Below are 18284 nucleotides of genomic sequence, written 5' to 3'. Positions count from 1 at the left end.
GAATTAATTTTGTTCGCATTACGTAGAAAACCCGATGATCCGAAAGTGCATGTACCATAAGTGCAGTTTTTTTTTTTTAAAGTTCATTAAAAGACTTATTTACATAAACATAATGAAAACATTGTACGAAATGAAATAAATCAGCGGAATGAGTTTAGAGACTTCATTTAATTAAATTGATTTATTTGAATTTTTATTTAACATTAAGGCAATGAGATGATTTTTTAATCCATAAATTGTACAATTATTTAATTTATCTTGAAGTAAATCTTTGATAAGTTTGTTCAAACAAGTTAGGAACAAACTCCCGAAAATAAGTAGATGCGTTTTATTAGAACCAGGTAGTATTCGAGGTTACTAATTGACCACAGGTGAGAAATCAGTACAGGTATGTTGATGGTGATCAAACACACACGGGCCGAAGTGTCAGATAGGGGAGAGGGGGGAGGGGTTGGTTGACCGCACATTTCATTCTAATGGATACATATTGCTTTCTAGTATCAATGAGTATAATTTGTTCTAATAAATAAACAAAAAAATGATTAAAAAAAAACCTCCCCAAAATAAAACAGAACCAAAAAAAAATTACAACAAGTAACTGGAAAATAATAATGAATGCATGAATACTGAATTTCAAATATAAATAAACAATTGGAAGAAAAAGAAACCAAAACAAATACCTTTGAAATTAAATAAATTAACAACTTAAATCACTTTATTCATTAATTTATTTAACTTAATTTTATATTATAAATGATCGGAATTTTCAAAAAGGAACTTCATTAATTATTAATTGCCTAGTTAAATTCATTTAAAACACCCAATCAATTAGTATTTTCACTGTTACAGTAATCTATATCAACAGGTTAAATCTCAATGTTTTTATGTAACAGTACACGTAATCTATACAAATATTTTCATATTTTCAATAATGATTTTCGATATAAAATTCTTTTTGGTAGGTGCAAACCAGTGTGGATAAAAGTATTCAAGCAGGCCATGAAATATGTTCATAATTAATATTTTATTTCATTTAGGAAATATGTAAATATTTGATGCTTCATTTATATTCTTAACTTTCCTTTCATATATATTTTTTTAAAATAAAAATCATATATTATATTATTCACTTTTGATCAAGATAATGGTAATGATTTTCACGGATTACTCTAAACGACTTCAGCGATCGAGATTTTAGATCGGGCGTGGTGTACGGTATATGAAGACAAGAAGAAATGTCGCCCGATTTCTGTCGACTTTGGAGTAAAATTGGCGATTAAAATTTACGGTTATCAATATCATTCATTTAAACATCACCTTAGGGTTTTATGTAACCCATTTCATTGAATTTTATGGGGCTTCTACCACTTTATTGGGGCTTCTACCCTTCTGTATAGGTATTCTCCAAAAAACGGGGGGCTTCTGGAATTTCCAGTTACCGCTAACATCAAGACTTCTAATAAATGTGCATACATGCAGATCAGAGGCGTAAAAATATTACTAACGTTATCAGACGATAAACAAGGAAAAACAGAATATTGCATGAAAAAAAGATAGATATCAATATCCTGCTTATTATTTATTTATTTGCTTTTTGTGTACGCGAACATCGTAGCTTACCAAAAATCTTTCTCCGGTAACTCTGATTCATTTAAGAAAATCATATTAAATGTATTTAATTTTGACAAAATAAATCATACAATTCGATAAATTATTTAAAAAAAAAAAATTGACCAGGTAATCGATTTACTTATAATTTTACTTCTTACTGTTTAAATTTTGACAATCACTTTCTGTTTTACAATGATATATTTATTTTATTTACTTATTTAATTATTTATTAATAAATCAATTGATTCATTTATGAAATGTGCTATTAATTTTTTTCCTTCTACGCTTTAATATTTCTTATATTGATGAAAAAGAAATGGATAAAACTTTATTTTCTCTTTTTCGGTTGAATTAATCTTATTTTTATTAACAAAACGAAAAAGAAACTCGGAATAGCTCAGTAGTTTCTTTGTTTAGTAAAGATAAAAAGCGAGGGTTTCCGAATATACACGATAAACGCAAAACACGATACACGATAGAACCTGATAAACGATCTACACGATAAACGGAAAACACGATAGAAAACGCAAAACCTGAGAAACGGAAAACACGATACGATAGGATACGATAGGATACACGCACGATACGATAGGATACACGCACGATACGATAGGATACACGCACGATACGATAGGATACACGCACGATAGAACACGATAGAATTGTAAAGAATAACGATGCGGGTACTGTAACAAAACAATCAAAGACATGCTTTCTAAATACATTTCTGTGAATCAGACTGACTGGGATAAATATGTGGATGGAATGGTATTTGCGTACAACAGTACAATACACGAAACAACGGGAATTACGCCCTATCGGATGGTATTTGGCGAAGAAATTACCTTACCTGTTGACCTTATAACCAAGAACTTTGACGGAAAAAGAAATTCAGTGTATCAAGCGGAATATGTGCAAGGACTGGAAAATTCTTTGAATGAAATGTACGACATTGTAAGGGAAGTAACCGGAAAGAATTGTGAACGCCAGAAACACTATTACAATAGGAATGTACATTCAGTGAATTACGATATTGGAGATTTAGTTCGCCGAAGTCAACCAAAAATCATTATGGGAACTAAAGCAAAATTAGCTAGAAAATGGACAGGACCATGGACAGTTATAAAACGATTAAGTGATGTATTGTATCAAATTCAACTTTCCAAAACATCAAAACCAGTTATTATTCATTCGGATAATATTAAACTCTATCGGGGATCTAAAACAACCAGTGACCCGAGGATCTACCCAGACGAATACCCTGACCAGACGTTGTCGGCGGATCAAACGCCTAGAGCGCGGGAGGACAGTAGTCTAGACAGCGGTCGTGCGCTACCGAGACTTCAAAGAAATGCCGAAACAATAGCCGCCCCCGCTAGAAATTTCGACCAATCAGAAGCCGAGTTGAGGATGACCAGAAGAGGACGGGTACTAAAGAGACCTGCCAGATTCAGAGACTAACCAGTTCTAGTTTATTTTCAATGCGAATAGCTGTTTGTGACCAATGCGGAATTCAATTTAATTCAATTAGTGCGTTGAACCAACATAAGAGAGAACAGCATTCTTCAAGAATCCAGATTGTGAAGTGTAATTTTTGCCAACGACCTTTTGGTAGACTTTTTAATTTACGGAGACATTTGTTTAATGTACATAAACTAACTATGGAGCAGGCTAAGGCTGAAATGACAAAGTGTGACAGGACAGAGATGACGCGCGACATGATGAGTGAGTCGAGGAAACCCGTGTATGTGACAGTTCTCAGTGACCAGTATAGTGACATTTCTTCTGATGAAACGTGTGAACTGGAGTACGAGAATGTATCGTCAGACGAAGAAGAGTTGGAAAAGATGGTGACTGACCCTAACCCGGATAATCGCGACATCCTATCAGTGAGTTCGTCATTGCTAGAGGACATTATGCGCGAGGAGCCAGCAGTAAATGTTGACGACTTTCTGTGCGGGGATAGTGACTTTGACTTTCGGGGAGAGGACCACGAACAATATATGGAAGATGAAGAATACGAGTCCGCGGTGCCGACAGAGGATAGTGACATGGACACTACTAACGAAACCGGAAGTACCTCTGAGACGACCGTGATTTCGTTAACTCTGATTAAGACCGAGACTGTGTATCCGGACGGGACCTCAGAAGTCGTGCGTAACACATTCATCGCGCACTCCAGAAATATGGACCCAATGAATGTGAACTTTGCTGACATTGCAATGGAAATTATCACCGAAGTGCCATATCACTTTAACAATCGTAACGTGCGTGTCGTGAACTCTACCTTGTGATTTTTATGCAGTGACTCTGGATACAAGAACAGTTGTGCCATTTTATCTTATTGTGTAAATATGACAGTTTGTAAATAATTGACTGTAATTGAACGTTTTATATTATCATTACTATTTTTGCATTTGAAAATGTTGTATGTTTGTATGTACATAATCTTTGAGCGGAGTCAAAATTCTTAGGCGGGGGAAGTTGTTACTTATTTTGAAGTCACTCTTTTTCTAAATTTATAATTTTAATTGTTAAGTTAATATTCTACAGTATTTATGTAACCCCAATCGTTCTATTTTTAGAATAGTTTGTTTACACCCGGTCACTCATTAGGAGTGACGGTCCTTTGTTTATACCCCATCACTCCTTAGGAGTGATGGTCATTTAGTATATATACGGGTACTTATTCGATACGGGGACGCAGTTTTGATATAGTTGTGCTGGGATATACTTCGCTCAAATATTGTTTCAGGATTAATTATACAGTGTTTATTGTGTTGATTTTGGATTATTCTTGACTATGATTATGTGTAAATAAAACTTAAACCGATACTGACTTTTGATTTTCAAGGAGAGAGTAAATCGCCGGGGGCGATTAAATACCTGGATTACGCATTGAGCGTTTACTTATATTTTACATATTATTGCTACCTTGGATTAATTAATTTATCTGACAATTGCTCGGACGTTACACCAGGTTTGTATTTGACCTTGCCATTAATTGATCTTGAATGCGTCTTATTGAGAAATATTAAAATGCTCCACACATTCCTTAGATCTTATAAAACATCCATAAGAATTCACAGTATTTACAGCATTTATAACACATTCTTGAGTAAACCTTGTTTTTGACCTTGACATTTAATCTTAAAATTTCAGCGTTTAAATAAGGAAAAATATTTTATCAAGTTCACAATATTTTTATTCAAGGTGATTCCTCAACAATGTTTAACAATTCAATTGAATATTCCATTACCATGAGACAGAGTTATTAAAAGTATCCATGTACATGATGTACAGCATTTATAAATTCAATGCAAAGATCAGATACATGTACATGAATTTTGTTTAAATTTAAGTTTATCAATGTTTTTATTACAGTTGTATCATGTTTTACATGCATAAGATTTGGCTTCCTTATCCGTCAATCAAATTGAAATTCAAATGTCAGAGTTATTGTCAGAGAGATGGTCATAAACCGAACAGTTACACAAATGTCAGCAATTCACAGAAAACACACACTGATCTCTTTAATAAAAGCACCATGATTTCAGACTTGGGACTCTTTGACATTGGTTTGAACATTTTTCATCATTTACATGTACTCTAACAGCATATGGCATGAACTGCATTCTTACAGCTTCAAATGTGCAGGATTTCCTCATTTTCCTGAAATAAAGAAAAAAAACATTATAGGCATGTAGATTGTAAACTTTGTCATACACGTTTCATACACATTTAAAATTTTAAATGTTTTTGATTGTACAATTGGCTTTAATTTCACCTATTTCTTCCCCAAAAGTGATGCATTTAGAAATCATGAAAAATAAAATCTTATACTGCAACCTCAGTCATATCTTATTTAACATAATTAACTTTACATTATAATTCAGTTTATCTTGTCAACTTGCAAACAAGTATGAATACATTTGTTTTAGTTACTTTTCTCTATTTTCTGCTTGTATTTATCTATTTCATGTTTTTTCTTGGTTTTCTGTTTTTTGGTCTTGAAATTTGAATATGAAAAAGAAGAAAATATCTATGTAACAACAACATGATGACCAGAAAAATTCAACATAAATTTCAATTTTTACTCTCAAGATTTTTGAAAGAAGAAATCACTTGTTCCGAGAAACTGCATACATGCCACCTCAACTCAGATAATGATGTTTATGTATTTTAATGACCATGTAAAAATACATAATAAAAATAAAATCATACATACTTTTTAGATTAAAATCCTTTATACTGTGATGACGCATGAGTCCAAGCAAATCCATTCTCTGTAATGATGAATATTAAAAGATTAACTTAGGTTTCATAACTCACAATACATCATACATACATGTACACTATGTAAGTGCACTGCTGAGTGAGCTTATTTAACATTTAGCAGTAGCATTAGAAATGGTCATGATGATTCTACATTCATGTATTATAAATTACATTGAAACAAAAGAAACTATTTTCTGACCTTATTAGGGAAATGATAAGAGTAACAACCTGATTAAGGCATAATACATATGATTGTTTTAGTCTTAGGGCTCATTGATAGCTGATTGAATCATATGACAGATTATTTGTAAATATTTATCCCCTTCCGTCTACACTACTACACCCAATTTTTGTTTATATTAATTAGAATAAAATGTTTATAGTTTAAGACATTAGAACATTGTTTAAAGGGATAAATATGTATAAAAATGAAAACATTTACAGTTTGCAGTTTTCAGTATACTTACATGATCTCGCACATCTTCAATTCAAGTCCGCTGTTGACGGTTCCTGTGGAATTATCCAAATAAACAGAGCATATTTAACAGAAAAAGATGTTATCACACTTTTACACAAGTAAGAATCGGTTAAATCATCCAAACAAGCTGAAGAAAAACGGTTTTTCGATGACTGGACTCTTCGCTGTTTACATTCCCAAATTCTTCCGAAAGCGACTGTTTACAACCTTAGGACTAGGCTTTCGCGCATGCGCAGTCCTCAGTTCCGTTCGCGCATGCGCATTCTTCCCTTTTAATATGGCTCTAAGAAGAGACGCTGGGAATTTTCGCAGAGATGTTTTTCCTCCTGGTTAGTTCATTTTATACTATTAGATGTCAAAGCAAACAGTGAACATTGATTAATTACTTGCCAGGCGACACATTTAACGAGAAATATGAAATAATTCAGTGAAAATTTGTGAAATACTTGTGTGTACTCAATTTCTTTACCAACAATACATGCTTTTATAAGAAATGTGTGTTTTATCCCAAAAGAAATGAAAGCAACCCTTGAATATTAACTAATTTCTTACTTAGTGACACATTTAACAAAAATTCTCAAAGAATTCAGTAAACTTTAGAAAATACTTGTGTGTACTCAATTTCTTTACCAACAATACATGCTTTTATAAGAAATGTGTGTTTTATCCCAAAAGAAATGAAAGCAACCCTTGAATATTAACTTATTTCTTACTTAGTGACACATTTAACAAAAATTCTCAAAGAATTTAGTAAATTTTAGAAAATACTTGTGTGTACTCAATTTCTTTACCAAAAATACATGATTTGATAAGAAATGTATGTTTTATCCCAAAAGAAATGAAAGCAACCCTTGAATATTTACTAATTACTTGCCTGGTGACACATTTGACCAGAATTCTCAAAGAATTCAGTACATTTTAGGAAATACTTGTGTGCACTCAATTTCTTTACCAAAAACACATGCTTTGATAAGAAATGCATGTTTTATCCCAAAAGAAATGAAAGCAACCCTTGAATATTTACTAATTACTTGCCTGGTGACACATTTGACCAGAATTCTCAAAGAATTCAGTAAATTTTAGGAAATACTTGTGTGCACTCAATTTCTTTACCAAAAACACATGCTTTGATAAGAAATGTATGTTTTATCTCAAAAGAAATGAAAGCAACCCTTGAATATTTACTAATTACTTGCCTGGTGACACATTTGACCAGAATTCTCAAAGAATTCAGTAAATTTTAGGAAATACTTGTGTGTACTCAATTTCTTTACCAAAAATACATGCTTTGATCATGTGGGTACAGTCCACTAATTGTTTTCCCATAGGCGACAATGTTAACGTTTCTTCTCATAGCGATGTCCCTAATTTTCGTTCGGTAGTGAGTGACCCCTCAAATCAAAGCACATCAACTTGTCTGTCCTTGGTTAAAATCTCGAGGTGGCATGTCAGATTCGTTTTCCGGCAAAATGCGTCTGTCTGCGGGAACCTCTAAAAATGAAAGTGAAAGTAGGGTAATTTCAGAATTCTCAATGGCGTTATAATACACAAAATAATTCGGCTGATCTTTTTGATAAATTACATTTTCAAAGCTTTTTTGGTAGGAAAGATACTCCTTATCAACAAGTGTGAGGCTCAGTTCAGTACACCTGCCCAATTTTTTTATGCAAGTCTGCAATTTAAGGAACTTGTAATTTTTTCTGCACTACTTTCTTCTCCTACCGATTCTAAAAATAATTAGTGGGATGTACCCAATATGAAAAAGCATTTTTTTGATTTTACAATATTTCACACTGTTTGTCAATCTAGAGCATAAGTAGAGACATCATGCCAAGTTTCATGAAAATTCAACAATTAATTAAGATTTTACAGCATTTACAGTTCTATGTGTAATATCCTTAAAAAATGCTCCAATCTAGCCAAAACTGCACCCAAATTTTGAGTCAAATTTTAGCCTATCGACACATTTATACTATTCTTAATCACCTTCATATCTTTCAATACATATAGTCAAATCATAATCAAGCACGTAATTGGGTCAATTTCACTTATTTTAAAAAATTAATGTATTTCCGCACAAAATATGACCACTTTTCACCCTCTAATTCATAGTTTCTCCAGAAATGAAAAAAAAAATGAAGTTCACAAATACCCCGAAAGTAGTAAAATAAAAAAGTACTTATTATTTCCTGTCCATTGATGTATCATTCATGAAATTTGGACTATGAATGAAAAAGTTATAAGCCTTTATAATCCTATATAGAATCATTTGTTTCAAAGCAATTTTTATACCAATGCAAATTTACTCATCTATGACGTCACAATGACATCATAATAATGGATAGCTCAATACATGCGTATCATTACTTTTCCCGTACTTTTCATTTAAGACAAAATCAGTGCTTATATACTATTATTTACTTTAAAAAATAAAAATATGGGGTGTTGCAGATTAAATAAATAGTTCACTAAAGTTGTTTTGTTTCCATGGTAACCATTTTGTAATTTGTAGGAAAATGAGACAAAATTTTGAATTTCCTGACAAATCACATAATTTTGACTGTCAAATATTCATGAAATTTCAATTCTTATATCCGTGTAATATACAAAGATGTAGATCTAATTAATTTGAAAATCTTAAATAAGAAAAGAAAATCTATATGAGCTGCAAAATGTATATAGCAGTGCATGTACAGATTAGTTATAGCTAAATACTTTCACATTCTGATCACCTATTTGATATGTAAATTTCCTCACCCCCACCCCATCCCCCCACTCTAATGAAATTTTTTTTAGCAAAACTTAAACTTACATATTTTGCCGACTGTCACATTTTGCTGGTTCTTTTTCAAGATGTATTCAAATGGGTGTGCATTTGCTGGCCAATAGTTTTAAACACCATCTGCATGGACCTCATGTTTTTCCTGTACCAATCACCATAAACCTAAAAAAAAATCAATACAATAAATGGTACAATATAACATTTGCAGACAGACAGACACACAGACATTCAACACGTACAATTTTTACCATATTCCTTTTATGCCCATTACTTGAAATTAATTAATTTAAAAAATGATTAATTTGCTCCCACCTGAAATCACACTGTTTACATTGGTAATTAAGTAAATTCAGCAGAATTATATAGGTAAAAATCATGTTTTACTGACAATAATTGAACATTCAACAAATACATGTAATGCAATTGCTAAAAAATATGAGAAAAATCAGTTAATGTGCATGTTCACACACATCGTTTAACTCCCAGACAACTGTACCCAGCTTGACCGCGCAACTGATCTGAAATGATGTATGTCAAGTATGTGACGCGCCGATCATCGACATGTTCCAAAAACATTAAATTGTTGTTTACAAATATTGTACTAGGGTATACCTCTTACCTCCTGTGTAAAATACAAATACCCATCACCTATATACTGCTTAACACTTCCCTGAACAGTTTCTGCTAAGTCTACTTTCACTTCGACCTTGACCCCGATTGAATACCGATCCCGAACTCATTTGTGAATTTTTGTGTATTGAAAATAAACCACAGTGGAGCATGTACTTCTACATAATTGCTTCTTAATCAAATTATACATTTATGATTCTGAATAAATAAATTATATAAATCGATACATTTAATCTACATGATACATGTGTAAACAAGGGGTGATACATGTTGACTGTTCCCGGGGGGTGGGGGGGGGGGGCTAGACCCTTTATTCATGAATCAATTTGTTTAAAAATGTGTATCAACAATATAAGAATTGTTTTTTTCATAAATTTGAACAATTGAAAATAATAGAAAACAACAACTTTGAAATAAATTCAAGATTTATGACATCTTTCACTTACTTATAGGCTTCCTAATATGGGTACAGTCCACTAATTGTTTTCCCATAGGCGACAATGTTAACGTTTCTTCTCATAGCGATGTCCCTAATTTTCGTTCGGTAGTGAGTGACCCCTCAAATCAAAGCACATCAACTTGTCTGTCCTTGGTTAAAATCTCGAGGTGGCATGTCAGATTCGTTTTCCGGCAAAATGCGTCTGTCTGCGGGAACCTCTAAAAATGAAAGTGAAAGTAGGGGAATTTCAGAATTCTCAATGGCGTTATAATACACAAAATAATTCGGCTGATCTTCTTGATAAATTACATTTTCAAAGCTTTTTTGGTAGGAAAGATACTCCTTATCAACAAGTGTGAGGCTCAGTTCAGTACACCTGCCCAATTTTTTTTATGCAAGTCTGCAATTTAAGGAACTTGTAATTTTTTCTGCACTACTTTCTTCTCCTACCGATTCTAAAAATAATTAGTGGGATGTACCCATGTTGATAAGAAAGTATTGATAAAATGTTAAATTCCCAATTCCAAGGGCCTAGGTCCAGTGTCAATGACTTTGATCACTCTGTAAATTTTTGTCAATTTAGATCATTGCATTTTGCTTGAAATGACCATACTCTAAGGATTTGCGTATAAACACTGTTTTTACAACTCAACTTATAGTCATTATTAATAACTATTAATGCAATGTTAATAAATGTATGCATGTTTTATAGATAGCAGTGTATTTTTTTGTCACTACTGGAATGCTGCATGGCAATTACGGCAGTGATTTTCTGTTTCCTGTTCCTGTAAGTATGGTTCATGTAATATATCAATGGTGGATAACTACAGAAAGTGTTTTACTTTACATCTTGTCTGTTCAGAGATTTTACCTGGGCGCATGCCAATGATATTCCTATGTATACTATCAAAAAGGTGCAAAACTTAATACATGTTTGTATATTGGATTCAGGTAAATATCAATATGTATTTTTAAATCAGTTTATTGTTAACCCCTAAAAATCCTTTGACCTACAGCATGTACAATACAAATGTAATTGAGTAAAATGATTGAGCTCTTTATTTTCAAGAAATGAATTAACCTAGAGTGGTATTGCAACAGCAATTAAAGTTTTGTAACGTACAATGTAGTTGTAATATTTCACATTAAAGTTAGCTATAAAGATAACTTTGTAATCATGGTAATAACTAATATTTTAATATTGTAGCTTGCTGGCATTTCTTTGCAGAATTAACTACTTGGAGAGGTGAGTTAAAAATAATGAATAAATGAAAAGAAATTTCTGTTGAATTGCTGTTAAAAATATTATGAAAATAAATTATGTGCTTGAAAAAACAGTCAGTGAAACTATATGTTATATTTAAAAATGTCATTTGCATTAGAGCCATATCATAAACCACATATAACAAAATATCTTTGCTTCCAGGATAGGCTCAACAAGTTGACTTTTACTCCTCAGTTTTGTGTCTTTTTTTTAAACACATAATTTTAGGTTTAAAAAGATGTAAATTAAAATTAAGCTTGCTTTTGATTTTTATTTTTAGAGACCCATTGACTCCTTCCTTTGAAATCAAATTCACAAGTAAGTTGAGCATACTTCTTGATTGGTAAAGTTACCAATGATCTTCATTATAATATATATATATATATATATAGACATGTATATATCAATTTTAAAATCTATCAGGATGTAGGTATGGGGTGGACACATGATCAACTTCCTTGAAGATCATCATGGTAGATTTGACATGTGCCAACCTCTATACTTATCCTGGTATTAATTTTTAAAAAAGCTGACATGAGCTATGACTCATGTGAGCTTTCATGATCAAAAAGTGTCTATTTGTCTTGTGTTTTTCTTTGTCTGAATTTTGATCGGGATCAAACTTCAAATTACTATTCAACTTTCGTTTTATACCATGGGAATGCCAGTATCATTTTTAACAGATGAGAAGATAGTTATTGCTGTGATAGCAGTAAAGAAGAATCATCTTTTGTGGAAGATTGATGTTATAGAGTAAGAGATATGCATATTGGAATAGTCATGTGCAAACGATTTTAACTGTGTCCAATGAATATAAATGCAATTTTTCTACTTTGAACTACTAAAATAGTGATGGTGAATATGCCTCTTAGCATTGTTACACCTCCACAAATGAAGGGAGGGTTTTAGTGGAATGGCATATCTGTCTGTAGGTTTGATTTTGATTTCTTTGCTGTTTAAAGCATGGATTTGTCTGAAATTTTGTATAATAATTATTTACCAAAAGCATGAGCTGTTTTTTTCTGTTGCTGCGGGTGTGTGCTTATTTTCAAGAAAGCCATGATTCCTCTCTTTTATATGGAAGCATCTTTTGATAATGTTCTTTAAATTTATTCAAATTTTGACCTCTTGGAATACGGAGGGGATACATTGAACATGTGGCCAAAGTTGTACTTAAAAATGTATAGGAAAGATCATTTTGAAATCTTCTCAAGAACAACAAAACCATCATAAGTCTTCAATATAATTTAATATAATTTAATTTTGGTTTTAATGCATCATTTGATGAGATTAAAAATTAATTTGTAATAGATATTAACCTGAGTTCTTTTTGCAGCTTTTAGTTAATACTTTATAGATCCTTTATGGATTGTTTTTTTATACTCAAGTGATGGCTTAGGACATTTGGCCCTTTGTTTTTCTTTTTGTGTTTGGGGGTCTGTATGTTTGTTCTTTGTTAATTTTTTAATTTTTATTATTTTTTTTTGTCATATTGGGTTACGCTCAAACAGATGATATAGTAGTGTGCAGGAAATTGTAACCTTTTAGAAATATATTTCATCAGAATTATTTTTTTTACATATGATGACTGCCCTTAACGTAGTGTTTTGGGTCTTTTTTCCTCATCTTTTTTCTTTGAAATCTTAACCTTAATCTTAACACAGCAAATAATGAAATCTATTTATCCCCAGTGAGCAATGATTTTACATACAATCCAGTTTAGTCTTCAGACTTTGAATCAATGTTTGTTTGCCCTCTCTGAACTCAATTTCCATGGTTATATCTCACAGGCCTTTAGATCGCTTAGAAAAAAAATTGAGTTGTTGAAAAAAAAAAATAAAGGTATGGAACTCTTTTCATGGGGTACCTACTTTCGCCAATAATATTCTTTTAAATCAAATGCTTTATAATTTTACTTTCTATCTATATCTATTCAAATATAAACAATCTTCATTACTACCAAAGTTCATTCCGTAGTTCCTTATACTTCTCGAGATATTCTGAAATTAATTCCCAAATTTACAATAATCTTTTTACTCGACATCAGCTTGGGCCTTCACTAATTGTAAAGCAAGAACGACGGGACAAATTTTCCCCGGAATTTATTCTAAACTCAATGAATATTTGCTCATTTGCATTCAAGCTTTACAAGGTTTTTCTTTAAATTGATCATTTGGTGTAACTAAGTCATAAACAACATTTTAGCTGTCTAATTGTTTTGAAAATCGAAAGGTATATAATGCATTTCGGGAAAATTTCATTCTACCATGGCTTCATTCACAATTATAATCAACATGGCGGTAGTTGTTGATGTAGACGTTTTCAAATTAATTTTTCGCGAAAGGAATATTATTAAGGACTTGACATTACAATCTGGAGTAAGAAATCAACTTTAAATTGTTGAAAGATATTGCGAATACTATGCAAGTCTTCGCCGCACTTCAAACACCATTTGTTTACATGTGAATGGCCAGGGGCCCAAGCTAATGTCGAGTAAAAGAAAGTAGGTCATTTTTGAAATTGATTTCAGAATATCTCAAGAAATATATGGAATTTCGGAATGAGCTTTGGTAGAATTGAAGAATGTTTATCTATGAATAGATTTAAATAAAAAGTAGAATTTTAGAGCATTCGAATAAAAAATATTTTATTAGCGAAATTAGGTACCCAGTGTAAGAGTTCAGTAGTACCTTTATTTTTTTTACACACACAATTTTTTTTAAGCGATCCAAAGGCCTGTGGTTATATCTGGAATATTTTAGCCTGGATAAGTACTAAGACATTATTTGCACTAGTTCCTTTCAGGATTTGTGTAACTTTTCTCAAGTAAGTTTTTTTTTTACTTTTTTAGCTCACCTCAACGAAGTCGAGATGAGCTTATGCTATACCCCCGGCGTCCCAGGTTAAAGTTTTAGGAGCAAGTCCATTCCCAAGTAGCTATTAGCCCTATCTGAACCAAACTTGCATGGATGATGCATCTAGAGATGTACACTACCAGACTTGCTTCGGGTGCTGGATCTGACCTACATTTTCATTCCCAAGTAACTATAAGCCCTAGCTAAACCAAACTTGCATGGATGATGCATCTTAGGATCAAACTTGCTTGGGATGCTGGATCTGACCTATATTTTCCATACAAGAGACCAGGTTAAAGTTTTGGGAACAGAGCAATCCGAATGAATTTTAAATATGTGGTGGGTAGGTCATGTGGAGGGGGCACATTAGCAATGTAAGGTGGGTAGGTCATGTGGAGGGGGCACATTAGCAATGTAAGGTGGGTAGACAGCATAACATCGTTTAATACAGTATTGCTCTCAGCCAATGAAATTTCTAGATTTTTATCAGAGACAGGATAAGTACATATATTAAGTGCATAATTGTTGATCAGTGTATGAAACTCATCGTTAAAGAAGATAGACAGTGCTGTCAAATTTGATCATTTGACAGCACTTGACATTTCCTGTGCAACATTTTTTACTTTTTGTGTTAATCTACAAGTAGATGTTTTTTTAAGAAGAATACTTGAATGACAACCTCCACAATATTGAATTTAAATATAATCTTCCTCTGTCACAAACGTAAAGTATTTTTTAATTAATTTGTCAACAGAGTTTAGCAATTTCCCTGTATTCCAACCCAATGTTTAAAAATAATGACAGGCGGTATATTGTTGATCTTATATAGGAAATTTAGAACATTATGTCCTAATTTTGGTAGGATGGCTTAAGGTGCAGATAATGGCATTTACTAATTACAAGAAAGTCTATTAACTCTCAAAAGTCAGAGGTAATTTTTTTTTGTACTATCTTGACTAAAAGGTGGTGGCTGTTCTGTATTAATTATACTAAAGAAATACTCTCTAAGAACTGGTAATGTAAGGATAGTTGCAGACATGGGTTCAATTCCCATCATTACCAACAAACAATTTCAGTCTTTCTAACTAACACTCTGATGATGGTTGTTGAATTTTGGCAATTCTAATTCGCATATTCATTTAATTTTGACAAGGCCTGGTGGGGGGCACTATGAATTGGTAACTGAAACTGTACCAATACATAGGAGAATTTCACAACCCCATTCAGTTGGAATAAAAAGTAAATATCATTGGAATTTAGAATATGCAGCATGTAAGAAAATTGATTTAGATTCACTAGTTTCAAGTAAGGATACAAATAACCAAGAAATTAATCATTTCTCTGAAAATCCTCACTTAAAAACACTTAACAATTACTTTCAAACAATCCATACTTACTGAAAATCCTCTAATGACTTACAAAAGACAAATAGCTTTGAAAAAAATCAATGTTCAATTTGTAAGAAGACATTTCACGATAAGGCAAATCTAAATAGGCATAAAAAAAATGTACATGATAAAGAAAATGCCCACTATCAAGAATCCGGGTAGAAAGAGAAAAGATTTTTTGAGGAAACCCTCCCAAACAAGAAAAAGATAATGTCCTTAAATGGCTTCAGTAACATAATCAACCAGGTCAAAACGCTGCTCCTTCTGATGGAATAGAACAAGATCAAAGGTCAGGGCCCTCTGTTGCACCATATCCCCCATTGAGACTAGTACATACAAATGAACTCCCTGTTTTACCATCAGAAACACAAGGTCCAGTCATTAATATTAATGATCCTCAAGGTCTACCTTCCTGGTATAGGATTCCTCCATCACTTTATGGTAGGAGGATAACAGTTGTTGGAAGTGATGGAAAAAAACACAGCATAATATTCACAGGTGGACAACACCATACAAATGAGGATAAAGAGAACTAAAAAACTTTTTTAAGAATCTATTTCCCAAATTCAATGGTCATGGCTATATACATGTAATAATAATATCTGTATGGAAAGGGATATTTTTGACTCCTTTTTAGGGCTTAGTTGTTCTTAGGCATGGGAAAAGAAAAGTTCAGTCTCCATCTAACATTTCAGTCGTGTTATTTACTTTTATCAATGCGTTCTCTTATTTTTTTTATTAGACATACTTTCAATCTGTCATAAATACACTAAATCTATGCTTGAATCATTTCCCTTTTTTTATTCTCCAAAGAATATAAAATCAATATCATGATTTTAAATGAGATAGAATATAACTATAAAACTAATTAATTTTACAACTATAAATTCAATTTCAGCATAGTTGACAACTGCAACTGGCATAAAGTCAGTCCAGTAGTAGACTGGCAATGGTAGATGAGCATTCTCCGTCCGCTCTAGGCCAGTGTCAAGTTGCATGTTGTCTACCTTTTAAAAATTGATTTAAATCCAATTTTATTACGAAATCTAATCATACTCACATATGTGTTGTTGTGTTGCTGCAGGAAGATAGTATACATGGGCCGAAACTTTCCTGGTTGTGTCAAATTATTATTTTTTTTAGAAATTTATTACTCTGTACAAAAATGATCTCACAATGAATGAGTTTTTATGTAAAAGTTGAAGACAAATGTTTAAGTTATGAATGAGAATAATTAAAAATTTTTGAAATTATGAAAACCAGGAAGGTATCAGGGGAATATTTTGTCTATTTTGATGTCTCAGTTTGATCTCTTCTCTGACTGATGAGGCCCAGGGAGACAAATTGACACATGTATAGTTATGTATATGTAACTTGTGTAAGTTTATAAAAATTAAGTTAACCGCCTAGTCTGTTAGGAGAATATATATATACTCACAATCAAAACAAACGCAACACTCTAAGCATGTTAAGTTTAGGGTGAAAATTATGTACAGGATATCAAGTTCTATGTAGGTACCAAAAAAAATAACTTTCGGTTAAGGAATGAAAATCATTCGACCGTTTAAGAACTTAAGTTAAATATAATTTAATTCCAGTTATTATTTTGAATTTGATTAGATAAAAAAAATACTTGATATTGTATGAATTTGGTTGCCTACATCACAGTGACTTGCATCAAAAATTTATAGATCCAAATGTGAGTAATGTTATTTGTTTATCGATGTTATTTATTTATGTTTATTCTATGTTACAGGTCCCAATAAATTGGATTCATCAGCAGTGGTGATTCTTTGGTGCCAATTCATCATTTATATGACATTAACAAGAGGATTTTAATTTGTATCTATGTCCATTAAACCATTATATTTTTAGACCATGACTCTTTGTATTTTCTAAAAAAATACCTTTTGTGTGACATATGAAAAAAAAAACCAGCAGGGTCACAAGACGCACACTGGCCTTGTGTACATGTAATACAACATTTCTGAGTATCATCATGATTATAAAAAATAATAATTTAACTTTGTGAATGGAGAGGGTTTTTAGAGGTACATGTATTTACATTAAAACACAAAATTTACTTTTGTAAATAATTTTTCTGAATAACACTAGCTAAGTATGGGATATTTAATGGTTTGTCATGTGACCTAAATTAATTATTCAGTCATAAACAATTAAAAATTTTTAGAGTGACATCATAATTGGTAGACAAGTTTATTTAACAATTTCTACCATTGGGGTTTATATTTCATTTCACGGGTGTAGAACTTTAGTACATACTGTACTATGGATTGTCAATTAGTCTCAATTGAATATACAGTGTATAATTAAATTAATTATGTAATCATTTAAGACTTCTATCGTGATGTAAGTATGGTTTGCATGTGATTAAATCTACCATAAAGCCTTCTGTGTTTTCTTAGATTTGATCTCATGACCAAACTAAATTTACATCACCATAGATGGGTTCATTAACATCATTAAATGACCAAACATTTATCATTTACACAAGAAATGTTTTTTATGGGTCTTGGTACACTGTACGAGAAATATTGT

At 32.0% G+C, this 18284-nt stretch overlaps 1 protein-coding gene and 3 long non-coding RNA genes across 4 annotated transcripts; 2 read left to right on the top strand and 2 right to left on the bottom strand.

Annotated features, from left to right (window-relative positions):
- The first annotated feature begins 3272 nt into the window (after positions 1-3272).
- Positions 3273-3905, top strand: LOC134251635 (uncharacterized). The gene has a single exon (XM_062734039.1). The coding sequence runs from the start codon at positions 3273-3275 to the stop codon at positions 3903-3905; it is 633 nt and encodes a 210-aa protein (XP_062590023.1).
- Positions 3906-5213: 1308 nt separating this feature from the next.
- On the bottom strand, positions 5214-6531 carry LOC134251639 (uncharacterized). The gene is made up of 3 exons (XR_009988789.1): positions 6357-6531; positions 5840-5897; positions 5214-5274 (listed from the first exon to the last, which is right to left on the bottom strand). It is a non-coding gene; the product is annotated as an uncharacterized LOC134251639 (long non-coding RNA).
- Positions 6532-7659: 1128 nt separating this feature from the next.
- On the bottom strand, positions 7660-10460 carry LOC134251637 (uncharacterized). The gene is made up of 3 exons (XR_009988787.1): positions 10226-10460; positions 9180-9311; positions 7660-7858 (listed from the first exon to the last, which is right to left on the bottom strand). It is a non-coding gene; the product is annotated as an uncharacterized LOC134251637 (long non-coding RNA).
- Positions 10461-11762: 1302 nt separating this feature from the next.
- Positions 11763-17607, top strand: LOC134251638 (uncharacterized). The gene is made up of 2 exons (XR_009988788.1): positions 11763-11992; positions 17482-17607. It is a non-coding gene; the product is annotated as an uncharacterized LOC134251638 (long non-coding RNA).
- The last annotated feature ends 677 nt before the right edge of the window (positions 17608-18284 follow it).

This window comes from Saccostrea cucullata, unplaced genomic scaffold, assembly GCF_032062105.1.
Source record: "Saccostrea cucullata isolate Sc308-1 unplaced genomic scaffold, CSIRO_AGI_Scuc_v1 ctg1705, whole genome shotgun sequence".
Taxonomy (NCBI): domain Eukaryota; kingdom Metazoa; phylum Mollusca; class Bivalvia; order Ostreida; family Ostreidae; genus Saccostrea; species Saccostrea cuccullata.
The sequence above is the reverse complement of the archived record's forward strand: the minus strand, read 5'-3'. Positions and strand labels throughout refer to the sequence as shown.

Excerpts from the sequence above, each read along its gene's own strand:
- LOC134251635 (XM_062734039.1), top strand. The coding sequence starts at position 3,273 with ATGGAGCAGGCTAAGGCTGAAATGACAAAGTGTGACAGGACAGAGATG.